Source organism: Podarcis raffonei, chromosome 12, assembly GCF_027172205.1.
Source record: "Podarcis raffonei isolate rPodRaf1 chromosome 12, rPodRaf1.pri, whole genome shotgun sequence".
Classification (NCBI taxonomy): domain Eukaryota; kingdom Metazoa; phylum Chordata; class Lepidosauria; order Squamata; family Lacertidae; genus Podarcis; species Podarcis raffonei.
Genome location: NC_070613.1, coordinates 25,120,992 through 25,145,533, shown reverse-complemented (window position 1 = coordinate 25,145,533; position 24,542 = coordinate 25,120,992). Strand labels below are relative to the sequence as shown.

Below are 24,542 nucleotides of genomic sequence, written 5' to 3'. Positions count from 1 at the left end.
TCCGCGCATGTGCGTGACGTCATTTTGAGGGTCTGCGCATGTGCGAGTGGCAAAACCCGGAAGTAACACGCTCTTCAACTACTTCAACCTGAGGTATGACTGTACTTTTAGCAGCCTTCTGTCGCTTCCTGCAGGGGCTAAGCCAGGCACCCCCAAACTCGGCCCTCCAGCTGTTTTGGGACTACAACTCCCATCATCCCTGACCACTGGTCCTGTTAGCTAGGGATGATGGGAGTTGTAGTCCCCAAACAGCTGGAAAGCTGAGTTTGGGGATGCCTGGGCTACGTGCTATGCAGCTCAAATATATATACAGATAGCCATTGTAGAACAAACTTTGCAGCTTCAATACACTTCTCAAATCCTCACCAATTATCTTTTTTGGTAAATGGCATCTGAATGGCCAAACTTTGACTTATCTATCACAGAATTACAGTAGCTTTAGGCTTACAGTAAATGAGCTATTCTTGTAGTGCGACTGGTGCTTGTGTGTATAATAGCCCCTTTCTCTGATCTTTAATCATTTCTGCTTAGAGGGGTTGAAAGATAACAAATTACTATTTAATTGTTCTGCATGTTCCTCTCAGGCAAACATTTGCCATTTTTTTCTGTTTTGAAAAAGGGCCCAAAGTAGTAGATAAAAGCTCCCCTGAGTTTAGACTCAGAATTAATATTGACATGTGTGTTTGCATATTATAACTCCCTTGTAGAAGTATACTTTGCAGGGAGAGCAAGCATGTTTAAAAGAAATGTGCCTGAACACTGATTCTGAAGAAGCATCCCATCAGAGAGAGGGTAGAATAGAATTTAACTTTTACTTAGAGAAGACCTATTGAAATGAATGGATTTAACTTAGTCGTGTTCATCCATTTCAACGAGTCTGTTCTGAGGTAGGCCTGGTACTGAATTCTAACCAGAGGATTTAAACCTGGCTAGGGTTCAAGTGTTCACACACTATGCCAATAGCACACCAGGAGATACCAGTTACATGATTCAAGTACATTTCTCCCCCCTTTCTCCACTGTCTAAGAATTTGTTCAAGATAATATACGAAGGGCACAATCCATAGAAAGTTAACTGCGTTTTTAAAATCCTACTAAAAATCAGAGGAAATGAAATATTTTACTTTGGACTTTGCTTTTGGTTGACTATGATGATAGTATTTCAAGACCATCCTCTATCTTCTTCCCCAAATGGCAATTACTTACATCTAGTCTGATTATATTGAAAACTCTGCTTTGTATGCAGGAGGTCCCAAATTCAGTCTTTAGCATCTTCAGGTAGTGCTGGGAAAGACTTCCTACCTGAAACCCCAGAGAATCTCTGCCAGTCAGTGTGGACAATACTGAGCTAGATGGACCACTGGTCTGACTCAGTCTGAAGCAGCTCTCTATGTTCATTTGTACCAGCCACTGGGGAACAACAGTGGTAGAGGGCTATGGCCCTGATTTCCTGTTTGGATTTTTCCATAGACCATTGGTGGTGAACCTTGTCCCTCCAGAGTCCATGTCCAATGGTCAGGGATGATGGGAGATGCAGTTCAATGCCTGGAGGGCCAGAAGTTCCCTATTACTGTCACAGACAAGGGGCTGGCCACTAAGGGGAACAGGATGCAGGACTAGATTGGTCTGACAAAGCAGGTCTCTTCTGGCACATAACCGTGTGTAATCCATAATGCATGCAATGAACACATTCATGCATGAGACAGAAACATGCAGAGATATGGCAGCTAACTGAACTTCCAAGTCCACAGACAATATACCTTGGAATACCTTCCTGGAGACTACAGGGGAGGGAAATTGCCTTTCTGCCCTGTTTGGGAGCTTCCCAGAAACATCTGGAGGACCAGTGTTGGGGGGAAAATGTTGGACAAGTTGGGCCTCTGGTATGATTTAGGAAGAATCTTATTACACTTTTATCCTGGGACAACAGGCCCTGAATTAATTAATGTCAGCTTCTGATTTTATGTCGCAAGGGGTGGTCTAGGTTGAAGTGAGTTGAAAGGGAGTCAACAACCCCTGACAAGATCAGGAGTTCTCGGCTCCTGACTCATTTTCATTCATCAAGGGGTCATACAAACAATAGCAGGGCTGTTTTCTCTACAGTGTAGAATTTTTCTGCAGTAAGTGGTGCCTTGTGAATGACACAAGATAGCAAGGTTGGTTGACGGAAACACTGGAGCTTCTTGTTCGTGTATTTCAGCATAACAATCTTGTCATGGCCATCACCAGTACTCCATACACCAAAACAATAAAGCACAGCGTAAGTAGCAAATAAATAAATAAATAAATAAATAAATAAATAAATAATCAAGTATATACAGTCATCATTCTGGATGATGATAATGTTGAAGCTTTAATGAATTTCCAAAGTCAAGGCGAGTTCTTAACCATGATTCTGTAAGCACATTATAAGTAGCAAAACTTCAAACAAATATGATGATGATTATCATTCTGAATGACAATAATGTTGAAGCTTTAATGAATTGCCAAATTCAAGGCAATTTCTGAACCTTGATTCTGTAAAAACAGTGTAAGTAGCAAAACTTCACACTGATAGGTCACACTGATAGGATCATCATTCTGAATGATAACGTTGAAGTGTTAATGAATTTCCAAATTTTGTACTTACTTCGACTCTTGGCCTTCCAAATAAATCCTCCTAGACAAACACTGAATCCAGCACTCACTGACTTCAGGGGGGAAAGTATTGCTAAGAGAAACTTCAAAAGAACTTCTGCCTACAGCACATCAAGCTGCAGGGTTGGCAAACCTCCACTGCCAATGGCCAGATTTAGGAGGACATAAAAGTACTATCATTCTTCAAGAGTTTACAGTTGCTGTTTTGGGCATCTGGCAGTAAATCAGCTCTATGGAATAATAGGCTTCATTCTCAAGTAGTACTGTAAAAATGCTTATCTGATTATTCAGTATATCATCAGAGACCTGTTGAGAACAGCAGGCGATCACCTGTGGCAGAGCGCAATTGAACAGCTGGGAGACAGTACATAGCAGCCATTTTGAGTAACATGTGTTTCTGCTACAAAACACATGCAAGGTGGGTGGGTGCGGGGAAGCAGAAAGAGCCGGGATTTATCTTTGATTGTGGTATCTTTGAACCTCTTTGGATGAGCAATGAATATTAAGGATCAAAACGTTCTCCTTTTGAGCCTAAAGGTAAATCATCCCAGTACAGTAGGCATCAAAGAGAGAAGCCAGTCATGAGCTAGTCAAAAATTCCTGTCTATTGGCTGAACTCCTCCCCATCTGCATATACTTTTCTCATTATGGTGCTAATCCTGCTGTATGGGGGAAACCATTCTTGTTCAGTGTGCACAATCACTTTTATTTCTTCTTAATCGCTTTTCTTTTCTTATAGAAAAAAGACTTATACAGTAATATTTTTCTGTAACCGCTTAATAACTGAAGGAAAATGAAAATACAGTGGTACCTCAGGTTAAGTACTTAATTCGTTCCAGAGGTCCATTCTTAACCTGAAACTGCTCTTAACCTGAAACACCACTTTAGCTAATGGGGCCTCCTGCTGCTGCCGTGCCGCAGGAGCATGATTTCTGTTCTTATCCTGAAGCAAAGTTCTTAACCTGAAGCACTATTTCTGGGTTAGCGGAGTGTGTAACCTGAAGCATATGTAACCTGAAGCGTATGTAACCCGAGGTACCACTGTACCCTGAATATTTCACATAGGTCTAAGTCATATGTTTAATTTATGAATATATATGAAATATATATTATATGAAATATGTTTATTTGTGTGCGGTGCAAGAACTATATCAGAGTCCTGCGTCTTATATAGAAAGCACAAGAGAGCCCATGAGGAAACAATGCATAAAGTTAGCAGGTTGGGAGGCATGAAACTAGGAAGAGCTGAGGTTGGCTTCCTGCTCACCCCCCCACCCCCTGGCTGATTCCTTCTCCAATCAGACACAGGAAATGAGACCTCTACCTCATTATAACTGAGTAAAGATGGGTCAAACCGTATTTAGCTTGAACACATAAATCAATCATAGAAGACTAGAACTACAAGCACAACTCTGTCATTCTGGAGTAATCTTACCCTTTCCAAAGGGCCTAATCTTGTGGTAAATGGCAGCAGACAGCCACAGTTGCTTGGCCTCCCTGCTGTAGGGCTGACGGACCTGTGCCCCTTCACTTTCTGTTGGACTGCAGCTCCCATCAGGCCCAGCCACCATGGCCAATGGTCGGGGATGGTGGGAGTTGCAGTCCAGCGACATCTGGAGGGCTGCAGGTTCGCCATCCTTGCCCTAGCCCTACAGACAATCGCCGCAGGTTCCCATTCTCTAACTGCATGGACTGAGTTCTGTCTAAATTAACCCATTCTCCCTTCTGAGCATCAGTATTTCAGAAACTCAGCTGCATAGCAAACGTTACAGTTTATTTTAAACTCTCTCACACAAATAACCTTTAAATAGTTCTCAAAGGATGGACCTGTACAAGAAACACAGGAAGGACTTATCTTGGATTTCCCATCTATAAATATTTCATACAGCAGCAACCAGGATGACCAAACAATGCACGTGTTTTGCATCAGTGTGTTATTTGTTTTCTGTGCTACTCACTGCTATGCTTCCTTCAGGGAGTTTTGTTGGCTGAACTTTGTACGGCATCTTCTTCACTTCAAATGACACATTGACGGAAAGAGAGTAGTGGTCATTTTTCCTCTGGAACAAAAAAAGAAATACAGACAGAGGTTTTCAAATAATGTTTTGATTAGTCTGAGTTATCACTTGGATCTCCCTTCTCATGTTATAGAAATAGTATATACATGTGCTATACCATGTTCCCCATAACAGCTGCATTTGCACAAATTGTGGCTTCATAACAAGCCATGCTATGCATGAGTTCCATGTAAATCACGGTTTATCTCTAGGCTTGTTTGGAAGTCGTGAACAAGAGTTTCCTGGTGTCCACAGAGTGGGAAGCTATGGTTCACAGTGGCTTCCTGGTTTATTTCCTCACTTGAACTAATGTTTGCCTTATGAATCCTGGCTTGTTTGGATACCACTAACCATAGTTCTAAATTAGCACCTAACAAAAAGCTATGGTTAACTGCAGCTTCCTAGTTTGTTTTTCCGCCTTGTGCAAAGGGAGTTAGGAGAGAAGGAAATGTATGCCTGGATGATTAATCCAGCATTTGATCATGCAAACCAAGCCTATAGCCATCTTTCTTTCAATCAACACACATAGTGCACATCAGCCTTTGCCAGCCTGGAGCCAGATGTTGCTAGACTCCAACTCTCAGCAGCCCCACATGGCCAATGGTCAAGGTGGATGGGAGTTGTAGTCCAACTACATCTGGAGGGCCAGTTTCCTCAGCCCTGTTCTAAAGCGTCCAATGTTTCTTGAAACAAGATTCTTTTCAGGGATGTACTGTATGATATACTTCCCAATTTCATTCAGAAACTGAAACGAACATTTTGGTTATTTATTTAATTTATTTCCCACCCTTCCTCCTGAGCATCCAGGTAAATCCTTATGGCTTATAGAGGGAAAATCCGGAACCTCGTCCACCTGTGATGGAGACCCTGGAGTCCTCCAAATATTGTTGTACTACAACCCTCACAAACCCTGACCATTGGACATGCTGGCTGGGTCTAATGGGAGTGGGAGCCCAGCAATATCTGGACAGTAACACATCTCCCATCCCTCCTATACACACTTTCCTTGGAGTAAATTCCACTGAACTCAGTGGGGCCTATACATGCTCAGACATGTATAGGATTGGACTGCAAGGGTTTCATTCTCAAAAGCTGCTCCATAGTTTGGCAACAGCAGCTCACAGACTTGTTGAGTGGCCGAGGAATGAATTGGCACAGCATCTGAATTATCCTAACAATATCACCCAAACACAGTTTTTGGCTGAATCCACATGGAAATCTCGCTTTCATGACAATTAGAATCACAACAGGCTCATGATGAAGTTTAAGTTTACAGTGGTATCTCGGGTTACATACGCTTCAGGTTACGGACTCCGCTAACCAGAAATATTACCTCAGGTTAAGAACTTTGCTTCAGGATGAGAACAGAAATCGTGCTCCAGCGGTGCGGCAGCAGCAGCAAGCCCCATTAGCTAAAGTGGTGCTTCAGGTTAAGAACAGTTTCAGGTTAAGAACGGACCTCCGGAACGAATTAAGTACTTAACCCGAGGTACCACTGTACTTGGTAACTTTAAAAGTGGGTGGGAGAAGAAGAGAGCTCGGTTTTTAGTCTTCTGAAAGTACAGTGGTACCTCTAGTTAAGAATTTAATTCATTCTGGAGGTCCGTTCTTAACCTGAGGTACCACTTTAGCTAATGGGGCCTCCCACTGCTGCCGTGCCACTGCCGCACAATTTCTGTTCTCATCCTGAAGCAAAGTTCTTAACACGAGGTAACGAGGGTTAGCAGAGTCTGTAACCTGAAGCGTTTGTAACCCGAAGCTATGTAACCCGAGGTACCACCGTATACTTCTGATCAAAAATAAAAACACAATACTCTCTGCTTTTGGATGCATTTTAGACGATGAGAACGTAATTCAGAACACACAGCATTTCCTGTTTTGTTATCATATCATAGCTTGGTTTCAGCTTTGGCAAAACTCCAGTTCTGAGACTTCATTGCCCACCTTCCATCCCACACCTGGAAAACTCTCCTTTGTTTCGAAGGAGGATCTCCCTTCTCTGCTCCACAACCAACAGATTCAGGGGCTCGTTGTGTTATAACATTTTCAGTGAGGCCAGCATTCTCATCTCACCAGTGCAAAGTGTTTATATTCTTTGGAATTTCCGGCAGCATAAGCTTGCTCACCCCCACCCCATTATGTTAGGACTACTTTCTGCCATTGCAGCTGCTGTTCAGAGCAGGCCTCCTTAAGTTATGTTATCTCTCATCAGCGAAGAGGATTTATGAGTACACTAATCCCTGACCTTTGCACTGGAAGGCGGGCCTTACACAAACCACACTCTCATTTGAAGGGGCATGTGCTTTTGAGAAATGTGCCATTGTTCCCCAAAGCTGAGAGCTAATTCTTTGCTTTCATTTTAGTAACAAGAAGCCAGCTAAGCAACTTTCACTGAATTTAAGTGTCAGCAACTTCAGTGGTTTCCAAACATTTTGGGGCCAAAGAAATAACAAAGGGAAGCCATCTAGGCCTGGGGAAGGACAGGGTGATCCAGGAGGGGTGGCTGTGAAATACTCTGCTTCAGTGTAGCATCGTCTCCCATCCATACGACAGTATATGTCAGGAATGGACCGTAGGCAATGCTGAACCAAAACTGTCTTCTACATTGTTTTCCCTTTCACAATTGTCAAAAGGCCAAATTCCAGCTGCCTAGGTGGTGTGGCAATAGCTTCGTTGTTTGGGAGTGCACCTTGAATATCCCAGAGAGAGCTACAAAGGTCCAGTTTATATATATATATATTTCTAGGAATCAGTATATTTGGGGTTATGTATGTACCAAATTTCCAGGCTTTCTGATGGTTTGTCAGGAAGCAAAGAGCAATTTTGATAATCCCACCAGACCCCAGTGTTTTTACAAATATAATGTCAGCATTGTAACTTATAAATCAGAGACCATCCTGTGATTCCCAGGTTTGGTCCATTCTGTAACCACGAGATTTCAACCTAAAACAACAGTTCCCATTCCAATACATGACCTCCTACAATGTTTTTGTGTATCTCTTTCTTAGATCTTTCCCCTTCTCTGTTGTTTACAGCTACTGAATCCCCAGATGATCTCAAACATGTTTAATATGATTCCCCAAGTGTATGACCATAACATTTTTGCGCTGTTCAGTCTCATTCCATTTCTATTACTTGGGTTCAGGAGGTCATCCCATTTGCCCTGTATAATTTCTTGACCTCCATCTGTAGTAATAATACTGCCTCCCTACTTGGGGTTATCAGCAAATGTCATCAATGTACTCCTACTTCCCTTCTACTTCCATTCCCAAAAATAAAATGGGTCTCACACACTTGTCCTTAAGGAGCTCTATTAATTACTTGCCTTCAACTTAAACGTCTACTTTTTGGCCAAAAAGGAGAGGGTATTCCCCCCCACTTTAACAAACCCCTAATCATTTTATACACAAGTTTTCCATTCTGATTGATTACCCTCTACGTGCCATTGCATAAACAACTATATACAACTTTTAGAAGACATCTCAAGGCAGCCCTGTATCGGGAAGTTTTGACGTTTTATCATGTTTTTATATTTTGCTGGAAGCTGCACAGAGTGGCTGGGGAATATTATTATTATTAACAGAAATATAAATTTATTAGTTCTGCTGTATTTCCTTTGGGGAGCAATTTGGCTAAAACTCTTAAAACAGAAATTTTATTTGACCAAGAATTAGCTATTTGAAGAATGAAGAAAGGCTGCCTAATGAATGTATATGAATATGGCAGCCTTCAAAGAGTCTAGGGCAGCATTAAAATCTTGGCTATAAGATCCTATAAAGATTCTGCCTTTCCACTTTTTCCAAATTCTGCAGAGTGTTCATTCCAAAGCTTACATTAAGCAATTCAGCACCCCCAACCCCAGGGAGTATTATATGCTCATCTGCTCACTTCCAAACAAGCTACTAAACATACAGCACTGCATGCAATTTATAGAGAGATTTTGAACGAAGAACATATCCTGTCTTCCTCATTAATTTGACATTATCAGAACGTGAAGCGATACCCCACAGTGTCTAACTGATAGATGAGCAGTTAAGGGAATTAGCCATTTCCAAAGACCCTCTACAGTACATACGTCAACTTAAAAAATAAAAACTTTTTTCACTGGAGTGTATGTTCTCTTTCGATGATGAGTCTGCATTACTAGCAGCAACTCCACCACATGGTATTTCCTGGGGATTAACATCTGCCAGGACTTTTTTTTAAAAAAGTTGAACTGTGCCTTGGGCCACTGCATCCTCTCAGTTGCTTCTTAAGCTCCAAGACATACTCTGGAATTCAATTTCGATTACTGAATGGAATCTGAAAGTGGGAGGGGGTGGTGGTACAATGTCTCATTTCAATATCCAATTTCAGACCCTCCAAGTGTCCCTGTTTTCCAGGGACAGTCCTGGATTTACAGAAGCCGTCTCGGTTTCTGATTTGATCCCAGAATGCCCCTCTTTTCCTTAGGATGCCTTATTTTCATCGGAGAAATATTACTGGAGGGTATGGAGTGATGCGACCCCCCCAAGCCAGGGAGATAAGTAACTATACAACCTTTAGAAGACGTCTGAAGGCAGCCCTATTTAGGGAAGTTCTTTAATGTTTTTATATATGTTGGAAGTCCTCCCATCCGCTTCCCAAAGCCGGGCAAGTGCTAACTAGGCTTTGGGAAGAAGGAAGGAGGATTCTAGGACCTTGTCAGAGCCCTCATGCCTCCTCCCTGAAGTGCATACAGTGGTACCTCTGGTTAAGAACTTAATTCGTTCCGGAGGTCCGTTCTTAATCTGAAACTGTTCTTAACCTGAGGTACCACTTTAGCTAATGGGGCCTCCCGCTGCCACCGAGCGATTTCTGTACTCATCCTGAGGTAAAGTTCTTAACCCGAGGTACTACTTCCGGGTTAGTGGAGTCTGTAACCTGAAGCCTTTGTAACCTGAAGTGTTTGTAACCTCAGGTACCACTGTACTAGACTTTGGGAAGGAGGCAGCAAGGTGCCCTCTTGGCTCGGTGCCCTGTAAGGGGGGGAGGAACTGGTTGTGATGCCCTAAATCTACCTCTGTCTGTATGTATTCAGCTGAATGCAAGCAGATGCCTGATTGCAGATATTTGCACTAAATGCGCGGACATTGAGTAGGCAGGACCTAGTATCATAGAATAAAAGAATCATAGAGGTGGAATAGGCAGCTGTTCCTTACAGGAATCAAACCTGCAACCTTGGTGTTAATCAGCGTTATGCTGTAACCAACCCACCTGTAGCATAAACTGTGTTGAAGCAGGGGCAGTTGCCCTTACCCATGTATTAATGGGTAGCATGTTGCTAGAACAAATATAAAACGTGTTTCTTCCCACCCTCTTCGGCACTGTGATCACAGAGTTATGTTCCAGTGCTTCAGCGATCTAGAGAGCTTCATGGTCTCCGCTTACAGTTGCACTCGTATCTTTGTCACTCTCAGGAGGACCAACACCCTAACCTAGGTATGTTCAAACATATACCTTCTATTGAGGTGTTGAAAATTCTGACCCTTAGAGTTTTGGCAAATGAAAAACACATGGGTGCCTGGATTCAAAAGAGTTCAGCACTTTCAATGCATGCTGAGAACAGTAACTGCCTGCATACTGGCCAGACTCATGCAGAGGTAATTTGGAAAGCACATCAACCTCCTGGCCCACCTAAGTAGCGAAAAACAATTTAACGAGTTCTTGGTAGGCATGTTGATGGATGATGGTGCCTGCTTTGGTCCCAATGAGGCACAACAGCAGAAGTCAATAACCCACTCGAACAGATACAGGGGTGGAGGCCAAGCAAGGCATATAAGGACAAAAAAGAGAGAGAAAGCGAGAGAAACATGCATCTGGCTTGCAGGTGGGAATGTTGAAAGAGGAGGAAGAAAAGACGTTATTTTAGCCAGTTGGAACAGTTGACTGCATCAAGTAGGGTTCCTATTTTCCTCTCAAGAGGATCTGAATGATGTTCCAACGTTTGAAACTATATTGGCTCCTACACCAGAAGAGCCAGCCCCAGAGAACTTCATCTTGCTGAGTTATGTTTGAGGGAAAGCCGTCCCTTTCAGGAGGGAATACAAGTTGCTTAGCATTGCAAGTGGAGAGAGTGTTATTGCCCTTGGATCCTGCTTCCAAGAGGCTTCTGGTTTGGCCACAGTGAGAACAGGAAGGTGCACTAGATCCCTTGGCCTGATCCAGCAACACCATCAACCTTCTTATAAGGGACAAAAATCCATGTTCCTTAATTGAGGCCTTGTGGTAGTTTTGAACTTTGCTCCCCAAACTGAAGCACACTGTGAAACAACATTTTCTGGTCATGTTATTGTAATAATGTTAGTCCTGCTTCACTGAAAAGAGGGAGAGGTTACACCTCATTTCCTCTCATGTCTGGCATATTTAGGTGGAGGAAAGTGAGAAATGTGCTGTTGCCATTTAAACACACACTTTGGGAATTCATTAGCACTCCTTCCCAGCTTGAGATCCAACTAGTAGGAACCAAGAAAATGACCCTGAACAAATGCCATGTAATATAAGCAATACTTCACTCCAAGATTATTATTTCAAAAATTGCATTGTGAGAGATCATTGCACACAAATGTTGTTTGTAAAAGGTAGAACAGCGTCAGACAAGTTAGGGACAAACTACACCAATGATTTATGTTCAGAAAAGCAGTGTCTGGAGCTGCTCTTTTGAATGTTGAAGGAGTTGCCTTATCATGTCCTTCTCCATATCTTCTCAACTCCAAATCTCCCTGAAAGAAGCTCTGAAATGTAGGGGGTGGATAAAATATTAAATATCCCTCCTCCTGCTGCTTCCCTATTCAAAATCACAGCTTCCTCAAGTTGCTGTTCAGGGCATCGACCCATATGTTTGCATGCAAAGTACAGTTTGCCTCTTTGACTAGAGTTTATTTTATAAACACATCAGATATGTCATAAATTACATAAATGGAAAGCTAATAGAAGTCATAGTGGAAACACGATGTAGTCTTTCCAAATAAGGCTATTTCTTTTTTTGTATGAATTAGGCAATTGATGATTTGCTGGTTCAGCAAGGCTGACTACAAAATTTAACATATGTTCTTGTTTGCATTCAAGCTTTGAAGGAAAGCCAGAAACTATCCTGTCCTTTCTTGGCTCTGATTCAACTGCCTTCATTATCTTTGTTGGCTCATTGGGAGACCCTAGGCTGCTTGTTTACCCAAACATGTTTAATCATCTCGCTTCATATTACTGCAGTTTGTGATAACATTTTAGGCTTTAAGGCGGCAGACTACAACTTGCAGTGAGGCAGATGTCACTTTAATATTTCAGAAAGTTAGAAAGTTGTTCATTTTTTTAAAAAAAAATCTATATAATTTATTCACTCTTTGAAATGAAACATGTGTTCTTTATTCCAAAAAAATAAATCACAATGGATTAAATACTCGGCAGGATTACACTTTTGTATCTGGAAGGAGAAGCTGCTGTTCCATTATTTTGTTTAATGTCATACTGAACGACATAGGGTTGTTTGAAGAAGAATAAAAGTGCTTCTCTTTTTAAAATTCCACTATCAGACATTTTGCACAGATAGTTGGTTAGACAGGCAATTGTGTAAGGCAAATTTGGGGGAATCGGATATATTCATTCAAGTTAGGTGACCCCTGAAGCATTTCAGCTTATGCAGATGAGGGCAATTCCTCAAAAGGAATGTTGCTGCTGGATCTACCTGTATGACACAGGTCTCTACCAGTAGTGGATGCTGTGGTATGGCGGTACTCACCTGAACTCCCAACAGCTGAGTCACTGCTGCTTACTGAGAGGAGAAGGGGTGCACTGGTGAGATGAGCGCAGTGAAATGCACCAGCAAGGGTACCAGATTGGCACTGCTGGTGGTGTTTGCACCATGCTGACGTCCCTGCCCACTTCAGAGGCTTAGCTGTTGAGGGGGCAGGTGAGCACCACCAGACCACCACGGCATCTATTACTGGTCACTGAATCTTTCCTTAGGATCAATGAGATCCAGTGGATCACTGGAAATAAGGGTCACTTGCCTTTCCCCAATAATTTCAAGGCAGCGTCACACGTTACATTGAGTATGTCCTAGCATGCTGTTTAAGGGAAAACTCTAGTGGAGAATTCGTAAACATTTCTCTCAAAAGGTGGGGCTGAGATTGTATTCCCCAAACAGTTAAGTTGTGCCCACGCCATCTAGAAACTTCAAAGGTTTCTGAATGGTACAACCCAGAGCAGCTTGTTACTAGTTAGAAAGTTGAAATGTGGCACATACAAAAGAGGCATGCATTGTTTTACAGATAATGCTAAAAAACTGAGATAGGAAATTTAGCCCAAGCTTGAGACTTGGACCTCTGGCATGGAGCAAGCCAAGCTGCACACAGAAGGGAAGACCGGTGTTTTGAAGTTCACTTTCGCCTTTACACACTTGAATTGGGGTTTGATTGGAGGAGATGAGATTTCTAGTGTCTTTCAGGCCCAGGGCAAGGATGGGGAACCTATTGCTCTCCAGATGGTGTTGCACTACAGCTCCCATCAGCCTCAGCCATGTGGAGGGCTGCAGGTTTCCCTACTCTAATCTAGAAGCAGCCTGTAGCTATGATTTCAGAAGCCAGAAGAAGAAAAAGAGTTTGGATTTGATATCCTGCTTTATCACTACCCAAAGGAGTCTCAAAGCGGCTAACATTCTCCATTCCCTTCCTCCCCCACAACAAACACTCTGTGAGGTGAGTGGGGTTGAGAGACTTCAGAGAAGTGTGACTAGCCCAAGGTCACCCAGCAGCTGTATGTGGAGGAGCGGAGACGCGAACCTGGTTCCCCAGATTACGAGTCTACCGCTCTTAACCACTACACCACACTGGCTCTCAGGGGAAGCTTCATTTTGCAGTACATAATACACATACAATACACAAAACTGAAACATTTCCCAATATTTTAGCTTGCATTTTCTTACCTGTAGAAATGTTGAAGCCCACAAACGAGACCGTATTTTCAGTGCAGCACTTTTCCCTCTTTCTAAGAGTCCCACTGAACAAGTTATCATCAAGCACTCCACATTTGTGCAATTCTGTACAGGAAACAATACGGCATTCTAACTATCTTTTGGGATCTAGACAAAAGCATTAACAAACAGTGTGTCCTGCATGCCATGTGCATTCCCAGCAAGATGGATTTTCATTTTTGGAAAGGAAAAATAGACTGAATTTGTGTTTGTTGTTTTTTTAAAAAAAATGAATTACTTAAAATGCATATATAGTGATAAGAATTGAATCTATATTTCCTTGGAGACACTTGTGTAGAACCTAGGTTTCCACAATGGAAAATTAGCACATTTCATTCAACACAATACTCTCATGGTTTCACTTTTGTTATTTAACTAAAATCCCATGTAAACTGTAAAAATGAGGAAACAACATATTTGAATTTTACTTGGGGTTGAATTTTAGTGGGGTCTCCATTATGGTGGACTCTAATGCACCCATTGGGTGAAAACCTTGTGTGTGAAAATTATGAAACATACATGGATAGATCATCTAATTGGCTTAGTTAGGCTAAGACTACTGATGAGGTTTATGATAAGAATTATCAGTATCCAGGTTAGTTAGTGACACTGAGAGCTGATCAGCTGTAAGCGAGGATGAATTGAAGGGCACAAAGGAAGACACCTGCAACATACATACATATATTATGGCACAATAAACACCAAGTTGTAGAGCTTTTATGTTATCCCTGACTCCCCCAACACTGAAATTGACACTTTAATGTTAGAGCTCCTCCAAGCCTCTTTTTTATTGCACAGTCATGATGATTTGTGCTCATGATGCTGTAGGAGTGGTCATATGCGAATTAATTGTTTGCACATGCAAAGATTTTTTGGGGAGTCACACTGCTTCATTTCCAACCAGTGCATCTCCTGTAATGTCTTGCTGAAATCCCTTAACTTTTTATACCCCACAAATGTTCTGTTTTCGGTTTGGTCCTGCTTTATAGCCTGCCCAGACAGCAATAATGTGGTAGCACTGGAGAAGAACCGCAGAAGCAGAATAAACCCACCACTAACGCAGTATCGTTGCATCAAGAACATGTCACAGAATACACCCGCAATAAAACAACAATTTGGAGGGGCCCTGCATTTCTGTGTAATGATGCTCTTTCCGCACAACTGTATCTTAAGAGAGGAACTGGATGCTCTGGATTGTGAACTCCCTAAATGGCGGTGCGAAGTTAAATTTGTACAGAAAATTACGTGACGTTACATAAACGTTCAGTTCTCCATGAGAGCTGAATGAGAGATTGTGTTTTCTCAACTTGTGTTTTCTCAGCTCCCATCCACTTCCTCAGCAGGGCCTTGATTATACAGAATTTACCGAAAGGCAATGTTTTAGAGGACATGTTTGTTTAGTTTCTCTTATTTAATCACTCTTTAATCTAGCTTGATTTGTTTATCTCTCTGTCTTGTAGGAGCAAGCGAGGTATGTATTATTTTTTCAATTCATAATCGCACTAGATGAAAGAAAGAGTCACATAATGAAAGGCTTCAGCAGATATTCCAGGGGTTTTTTCAGATGTATGTAATTTGCATTCTAAGGGTGATTTTGTTGTTAATATTGCAGGAACTGGATGAACTTATAAGCCCAGGATCCAAAGAACCTTGCAATTACTTTTCTGCGCACACAGGGGTTTTAACACCCCCCCCCATAGAAACATAAGACCCTTCCTGCCCTCCACCTTCCATATGGTAACTCTGTTTTTGAAACTCCCCTCCATTCCAAACACTGTTTGGCACTGCGCTTGCTGTTAGAGGGGGAAATATGTCAAAAATTCTACTATGCTAAGGCAAACCCTGTGGCTTGCCAGAAGTAGATTTTCTGAATCCCAGCCATGGGCTGCAATCCATGGACTTTAATATTACACAAGATTTTGAGCAGTTCAATATGTTTGTTCTCCCTCCATGCTGGGGGATGTTCCATGATGTGCACAATGGAATTGTGTACGGGGGGCATTCCTTGCCCAAGAAACCAAAGCAGGCTGTCATGAGAGCCCCTGAGTGAGTACTGCAGGGGGATGCTGAGACCAGTGTAAGCAGCAGAGCACAAGGTAAATGGTGTGCTCTTCTCTCCCTTTAATCATCTCTCTTCTATACTATCCAAAAGATGACATGAGAAAGAGACACAGTACCAAATGCTGTCAGGCAAGCACAATAGTAGTTGGACCAAACTACTGAATAAAAGATCTGGTTCTGTTTTTTTTTACTATATAAAATGCAGATCCCACACACAGTTAACATTGGGGCTAAGCATTTGCAGTTGTTGAATCTGTACCGGCAAACAGGCAGGCCAGTCATTGTGGGAGATAACAGATAATGAGGCATTAAACAGTTTTTACGGCTGAGCGGTAATATTTTACAAAAGGTGGTCTCCATGGAATTTAGAATACATTTTAGTTTGTCTCTGGCAATTAGAATAAGAAACCAATATAACTGTAAGAAGATTTTCATACTGCCAAATTAAAACAATAACTGATTTCAGATTTTTCTCTTGAATTTCTTTCCTAAGGTTGCCATATTTCAAACAGTGAGAATCTGGATGGAAGAGTTGTTGAGCTCTCCCCCCGCCCCATGCATAATCTGAATTCTGCTCCAAATCATTCCCTCTATTTGCAAAATTCAGGGGTGAGTGACAAACTCTATGCAGCCAAAATGGCACAAGGGGGAAGGTACCAGTAGACTTGGTGCAATCTCAAGCTTTGCAGAATGAAAAAAACAAAACCTAAGGGGGAGAGAAAAAACACACCCACCCTAAAGTTTGAGGGGAGGACAACTCACTTGCCCTCCCCCACAGATGAAAGAAATTAAACTTAAAGAAAAAATAAAATGAAAACTTAAATATTAGTCTTTTTAAAAAAAATCTGGAAGAACTGGTAAACAAATAAGCAGTTTCTTGTTGGCAGCTGTCCTAGTGTTCAAAAAATAATACGTGACAGCTCAAACCGGGGAGGAGGATGGATGGATGTGCACTGGCCATGCCCATTTCACCCTGACCTTCCTGTTGCAAGTGGGAAGATCTGAAGAGGGTTCCTTAGTGTGGCCCCGTCTGCACTATACCTTTAATGCGGTATCGTACCACTTTAAACAGTCATGGCTTCCCCAAAGAATCCTGGAAGCTGTAGTTTGCTAAAGGTGCCAAGAATTCGCAGGACCCTCCTTCAAAATCCCTGAAAATGAGGGAAGCCTGGGCAATATGTGAAATTATTATATTTAGATTGTTTTGTTTTATTTAGATGATTTTGGGAAGCAACAGTATCTCTAACAGCGCATGGTGTCCACCACCTTTGGGTTACTGTCAGAAATTTCATATTCATTTGACCATTTGAAAATTGGTCATCAGGACTGCAGATCTGTGTGCTCAATTGCCAGACATTCTTTCAGACAAGCTGTAGTTATATGTGGTAGGCCATAAACTATTACATAAGTGTTTCTGCTTCTGGTTCTTTCTCCGTGTAGGAATAGGCAGTTAAAGCTCGCAGCATACTCCCCCAAACACGAAGGGAAGTGCAGTTGTCACTGGTCATACCAACACTAGAATAACAACAGCCCCCCACTCATCCTTAAGACTGCACCCAAAAGTCTTCAGTGTGCAGCACTGTAACTTTCATCCATCTCACCAGAACTTTTGCAGAGTTCTTTTGATGCTCCACCACTTTGGCTTCCCTCCGTCCAACATAGTGGGGAATGGAGGAGTTGCGTAAGAAAGCAGCGAGTTCCGGAGTGTCCTCTGGGACAGCAAACTGCAAAGGGAAAGAAGAAAGAGCTGTGAACATAACTCTGCAATTGCTCTCTAACAGAGATCTTGGGTTTGCTATTGACTTTTCTTCTTTTCGTTTAACAGCTCTACCCTGAGAGCTGATACTTTGCCCTCTTCAACTAGCAAGAGGATTAACTACAGCCAGGAAGGATACTGTAAAATATTTTGTTTTAAAGACTAGATAACAAGATTGGTTTGTTTCTTTTGCCATCTGATTAACTTTCATGATGGTATTTTGCTTTAATTAAACTCCTGAGCCTAGGGTTCCATTTATTTTCATCCAGGCGAAATTTCTGATTTCTAGAAATCTTCTGAGTAGTTGTTAGTATTTTTGGTACCAGTAAATACTTCTGGTATGATCAGGATCAGGTTGAGTGTGTGTGTGTGTGTGTGTTTACTTTCTGGGAAATGAATTATTCCAACTGAGGACTTCTGCACTGCAATGTGGGGTGGGGGACCTTTGGATGAATGGCTCCAAATATAACATTTGTAGATTAAATCTTAGAACTTACATTTGTTTTTGTTGATATGTCATTTTTTTTGTTCATAATTACAATAAAATTATTTTAGTTTCATTTTTTTTGCTTCTCTGCAACATAAGGAGGACGTCAACTTTGGAAGAAGCAGAGAGAAATCGTTTTCTGATGTGAGTCGTGCGACTAGAATAAATGTGCCATTTTTCACCAGGGCTGAACAAATTAAAGCAAAACATTATACAGCTCATATGACAATGCTGGCAATAAAAGTGATCCTGGTATTACTCCAGGAAACAAACAACTGGAAAGATCTCGTGGGAGAGCAATGAAGATAATAATACAGTTTAGAACACATCACACATGACAGAAAGAAGAAAAGCAGAAAGAAAAAGGCATAGTTGGGGGAAGTAAAGAGAGAGAGCCAAAGACCTGCTTCATGTGACAGGGAGGGGGGGCAGTTTCTCTTAGTTTCTCATTTTTTTGAATTTTAAATTCAGTTCTCCACATTTCCACATCACTTTGCAATTATTTTTGGAAGAAAAGTTCTCATGAGGCCGGAGGAACATTGCCTGGCTGTAAGGCGTGAAGGCCGCTCCCTGCAAGGCCTTTTCCACCTGGCCTAGGGAGCGGGGCCCACACTCACCCAGTCCTACTATGTTAAATATGTATTCTGTAGTTGAGCTCCTTTGTAATGTTTTATTATGAAATCTTTAAGATAATTTTTTTGTTTTCTGTTATGTTGCTTTGACTGTATACCGTATTTTTTGCCCCATAGGACGCACTTTTTCCACTCCAAAAATGAAGGGGAAATGTGTGTGCATCCTATGGGGCGAATGCAGGCTTTCGCTGAAGCCTGGAGAGTGAGAGGCATCGGTGCGCACCGACCCCTCTCGCTCTCCAGGCTTCAGGAAGCTATCTGCAAGCCTTGCAAGCCCGGCGGGAGTTCCCGCGGGCTCACAAGGCTTGCGGGCAGCAGCCTGCAGCCTGCAGCCCCTGCGAGTGTCCGCAAGCCTTGCGCGCCTGGCGGAAGGTCCCGCCGAGCGCGCGAGGCTTGGGGCGGCAGCCTGTTGCCCGAAGCACGGGGAGCCCTCCGGAGGGCTCCCCGTGCTTCGGGCAAGTGTCCACAAGCCTTGTGCGTCCGGTGGGAGGTCCCGCCGGGCGCGCGAGGCTTGGGGCAGCAGCCTGCAGCCCAAAGCACGCGGAGCCCTCCGGAGGGTGCCCCGTGCTTCGGGCAGGTGTGCACAAGGCTTCGGGCGGCAGCCGCGGCTGGGGGAGGAAATAAATTTTTTTTATTCATTTCCCCCCCCCAAAAAAAGAGGTGCGTCCTATGGACCGGTGTACCCTATAGGACGAAAAATATGGTACTCTATATTTGTCTTTCTTCAGATTGTTTTATTTATGTCTTATTGATTCAATATGCTGTAAACCGCTTTGGGATTTTTCTTGAAAATATAATGCGGTATAGAAATTAAATAAATTAAATAAACAAATAAATGAAACTTCATCAGCATTAAAGTGTGAAATTCTCCTAATATACAATTTTTTGTATGCAATTTTGCCTAATACACACATTTTTGTATGCACTTCCTCCCTAATACATTTGTGCATGTTATTTTCACCAATACATGCATTTTTATGCATATTGCTTGGCTTGAGAACTGTGTTGCAAAATTCAGAGAAGCTTTTGTATTTCAAACGATGGCTATGTTTCAGCTCACATATTGTTTTAGAAAGGCGGAATTAGGTGGATTATTTAATTAGTCAAAGGTCTGGAAAGAAGAGGAATGTTCTTGCCTGGCACCTAAAGATATGTAATGAAGGTGCCAAGTGAGCCTTCCTGGGGAGAGCATTTTACAACTGGGAGCCACTGCAGAAAAGGCCCATTCTCGTGTTGCCACCTTCCAGACCTCTTGTGGAGGAGGCACACAAAGAAGGGCCTCAGATGATGATTGCAGAGTCCTGGTTGGAAGTTTGAGAAAATAAACAGTTGCTCCATATAGGTGAACCAAGAAACTCCATGTAAGTCCCCTACCTTTATTTCCAAACTATTGATTGCAGAGCTTGTTTGACATTGCAGTGGTCCATGTGTCTGAATGTGAAGGATGTAAAGAAGGAATTCCTTTCTGCTCAGAACTGGCCATTCCACATACAAGACTGTATCATTGATGTCACTTGGCCCAATGTTCTGCAACTATGGAGTAGACACACACAAAGAGGAGAATAAATTGAACTGGAATCCTGCAGCCCAAGATACAGTTTGTTCATTCCCATCAATTCTGCCCCTTCCCTCCCAATGTTTTCTGCTGCTTGTTGCCAGGTTGTAATGGTGTGGCGACAGAAGCCAAAACCAGCTGAATTCTCTTGCCATGCACTTGATTCTACCTAGCAATCCTATGTCCTCACAGCTCTCTTCATGGCATGCCAACTTTCTCCTGGGTGCCGTATTTTTCGCACCATAGGGCGCACCTGACCATAGGGCGCACCTAGTTCTGGGAGGCGGAAAACAAGAAAAAATTATTCTGAACCCCAGAAGCCAGAACAGCAAGAGGGATCTGGCTTCTGGGATACCGTGTGGCTGTTCTGGCTTCTGGGGTAACCGCGCCAAGCCTCTTCAGGGCAGCGGGATGAAGGCTTCCCCTGCCCAAAGAGGCTGTGCAGTGCTAAAGCAGAAGCCAGGACAGATGCGTCGCTGAAGGGGCACTGCGCCTTCTCTCTCTCTGCGCAGCGCCCCTCCTTCACAGGAGAGGCGCTGCGCAGAGAGGGAGAAGGGGCAGCGCCCTTCAGCAAAGCTGGAGAAGGAACAGAAGAAGACCCTTCTGTTCCTCCTCCGGCTTCCAGCACAGGCGCATCGCTGCGAAGCGGGAGGAGGAACAGAAGGAGACCCTTCTGTTCCTCCTCTGGCTTCGCTGGACAGGCGCGTTGCTCAAGGGCTGCTGCTCCTTCTCTCTCTCTCTGCGCAGCACCTCTCCTTCACAGGAGAGGCACTGCGCAGAGAGGGAGAAGGTGCAGCGCCCTTCAGCGAAGCTGGAGAAGGAACAGAAGGAGACCCTTCTGTTCCTACTCCGGCTTCGCTGGACAGGCGCATCGCTGCGAAGCGGGAGGAGGAACAGGAGACCCTTCTGTTCCTCCTCTGGCTTCCAGGACAGGCGTGTCACGGCGAAGCCAAGGAGCCTGCATTCGCTCCATAGGACGCACACACATTTCCCCTTCATTTTTTGGAGGGGAAAAAGTGCGTCCTATAGAGCGAAAAATACGGTAATTGCTCACAGCCTATAAATTCTCTTGGCCTTTTGTGTAGCTTTTGCGCCAAACAACTTTCTTGCTGGCTCCTCCTTTCAACTCTGGCTGTGTAAACACAGCTGGGTCATTCTTTTCCCAATTGAGATCTAAGCTGGTGGTCAGGAATGATGGGAGTTGGAGTCTGGAAACATCTGAAGAGTCACAAGCTCTGTATTCCCATTCTGGAGCTCTCCTCCAGAATGGAGGTGTTCAAAGGCATGCTTTTCAAGCTTAAAAACAACCTTTATTCTAATATAATTTCCTGTTATTAGTATCGGATACCTCTTGACAAACATGTGTGTATCATCTGGTTCCACATACAGTTCTGTCAATTTCAATCTTGCCAAGGCAACTTCACTTTTTGTGGGTTTTGTGGTGGCTGTGCTTGAAACTGACAGAGGCATGTCTCACAAACATGTTCACTCAGCATTGCTGCATGCGAAGTGTTGCTGGCTGGCCAAAATCCCCATCTAGAACCCAAACACTGGCAAAGAATAATTTCATGGTTTGTCTGGGGAACATCATACCAACAAATCCTTTGGAAGTCAATGGTTCATTTGTATATGCATATTTACCTGGTATATGTGTTCCACCAAAGGTCCAATCTCATCTTCTTTAGTAGGTTCATCCTTTGGTTCCCAGTTATGAATTGGCAAAATGATTTGTGGAGGATGGGAGACTCTGAAATGGTACAAAAGCACAGCCCTATCCAATCAATTGTGTTATACAAATGAAAAACATTAAATTTGATTTAAGAAAACAATGGTTATGTATGATAGCAACTAGAAATTGACTGCAAGCATGTGGAAATTTTTCCATGAGCATATACCGACAGATGCCCATGTAGCTTTTTTAAAAGTGTGGGAGCATGGTATTGTGTTTATCGCATGGTTATTTTCCCCAAACCATGCCCGCCTGCCCCACCCTTGATGTCATATGTGATGTCAGGTGAGAGGCAAGCAAAGGCATGGCTGCCATCACTTAAAAGTCAGTTTGAAGCAGTTTGCATTGAAAACTATTTGAAACACACTTCAAAGTGATGCCTCTTAGTGCCCATTAGCTGATCAGTGAGACATTGCCTTTGAAAGTCCATTTGCAAGCAGTTTTATATTGAAATGGACTTCGAAAGGAGCCCCTTTCAAGTTGCCATATGAAGTCATAATGGTGTCAGATGAATGACAGGTGGTTGGCACTGCCCACCTCTCAAAGCTGACCCACAAGTGGTGAAGGAAGGAAGAATCTGGCCTGCTACCAGATCCAGTTCCCCACCTCAGGTTTAGGGTGTCGGCCTAGAACAGGAACGGTGAACACATATGACTAATTTTGTTAGACTGCAACTCTCATAACCCCTTGTTTTGCTGGTAGGGGCTGATGGGAGCTGTAGTCCAACAGCACCTGGAGAGCCACTGGTTCCTTATCCCTAATCTAGAACCAGGGGGACACACATTCAAATTCCTCTTGATCCTGGAAACTTGCTGGACACCCTTGTGCTGGTCACTGTCTCTCTTAGCCTGACCCTTTGTGCAGCATTGCTGTAAGGCTAAGAAGAGAGCTGTAGAGAACTACATACATTGGCAAGAGACATACTAGACTCAAAACTGATTGTAATTTGGCCTAGTAAACCAGGATTGAACAGTGGTAAACATGGTAACCTATGGTTTGCCACAAATCAGCAAGAGGGGGTGGTGGAGGAGTTTGCATAATGCAATAGGAGGAGAAAGAACCTGAAATCAAAGTTCCATTAGGTTCCATTCCTGTAGAACCAAAACCTTGGTTTGACAGTACGTCTGAATGTCAGATATGTTTATTATGGAATAATAAATAATACTGTGATTATTATGGAAAACACCTACATAACTGCAGCAAGCTCAATTGCTGTGAGAAGCAGCCTTATGCTTTGGTGGATGCTGACAGGGTTCAGCCTACCTCCTCCTCACTGCACCCCCCAAAATCCCCTTTCCTGTATGTGAGCTTCTCCACCACAGCCAAGCTTCAGCCCTAGTTACCCAGCATCCATGTTTGAGGGAATAAAGAAAGAGGGAAAGGGGTGAATGTATAGATACTGCCGAGTCGGGCTTCCTTGCGTTCTGCCTCCCCAAAATGATACAACAGCTTTCCAAGGCTCTTGGTATCGCAGAGAGGAATATTAGGAATGTTGGGTTTCGTCCTTCCAAAGAGACCACCATCTTCACACAAATGCCTGTTTGTTCAGCTTGAGGGGGGCACCTCTCAGTTTATAGAGAACATGCTTCAACAGTCTTTCTAAATAGTTAATAGGAGTGCAAAGAACCAGACTGCAAAAAATACAATATATCCATTTAAATATATCCATGAATAACGATAAGGTAACATTATGATTATTTTATTATGGTGATGTCTGTTGTTATGCTTTTCATTATGTTTTTATTATTGATGCTCTGCAATGTGTTCTTATTGTCGTATACTACCCGGGGCTCTTTTGATAAAGGGCAGTATATAAACAGAATAGATAACAGCAATAATTTTAGTAAACATTTAATTTTCAAGGGAAATTGCTTTGTAAGAAGCAAAGGAAGGAAGGAAAGTTTAAGATGTGTTTGTCTAGCCAAAGATGTATTATTTCATAAACAGCATCCATTTTAATGCACTTTGGAGATCATGAGACACTTCCATGTTATGTGATGTTCCCAAGCCCTGCAAAGGCAGGATGCACTTTTAGAAGCCGCAGAGTTATGGCTAAGACTGGCTATGTCCAGCCATAGGATTTTAACATCCTGTACAATTCTTTTTATTTCTTCTCCTGCCTCCTTCTTAGCAACAGATGTTTACATTTAGGCACTTGACTTGAAGTAGATGCATACCAATATGCACACGTTTGATAAAAGTATACTTAAGATTGCTGATATTTTATTAAGGAAACTGGCCATTCTCCAGTGAATTGCTCAATTAGTTCCATGTGCCGTGTGGACCTTTGGCCATATTTCCACGAAGAAGTGTTCTCCGTGCTGCAATGTGAACCGGTTTGGAAACTTGGAGAGGTTTCAAGAGCAATTTGTGAGACTGTGTGGGAATGTTGCTCCCAGGGAATACCGCCGAGTGCACAGAAGCCCTTGGGCAACCTGATGGAGCTCTCTGGGCTATGATCCACATCTAAACTCGATTAAGAAAACAAAGGCAGTGGGTCCGCCAGCTCCATTCTCTCTAACTTTTAAAAACATTTTCTAGAGTTCCTAGTTTAGGGATTCTGAATGCGAAGGAAGCACTAATGTCTGGTGCTAAACCAAATGTGCAGAAACAACCACAGTGGACAATGGAGAGGGGCACATT

The 24,542-nt window shown here is 42.9% G+C and overlaps 1 protein-coding gene across 3 annotated transcripts in view; it reads right to left on the bottom strand.

The window, feature by feature from the left end:
* Window positions 1-24,542, bottom strand: part of ITGA8 (integrin subunit alpha 8) — a 128,803-nt gene that overhangs the window by 18,674 nt on the left and 85,587 nt on the right. For 2 of the 3 annotated variants that reach the window (XM_053409513.1, XM_053409512.1), the window contains exons 24-28: window positions 21,812-21,917; window positions 19,990-20,148; window positions 17,342-17,464; window positions 13,632-13,745; window positions 4,595-4,696 (exon numbers count right to left, since the gene is read on the bottom strand). In XM_053409513.1, the coding sequence (XP_053265488.1) occupies window positions 4,595-4,696; window positions 13,632-13,745; window positions 17,342-17,464; window positions 19,990-20,148; window positions 21,812-21,917 (604 nt within the window). The remainder of the gene's footprint in view (window positions 1-4,594; window positions 4,697-13,631; window positions 13,746-17,341; window positions 17,465-19,989; window positions 20,149-21,811; window positions 21,918-24,542) is intronic. The other variant, XM_053409514.1, reaches the window with a different exon arrangement.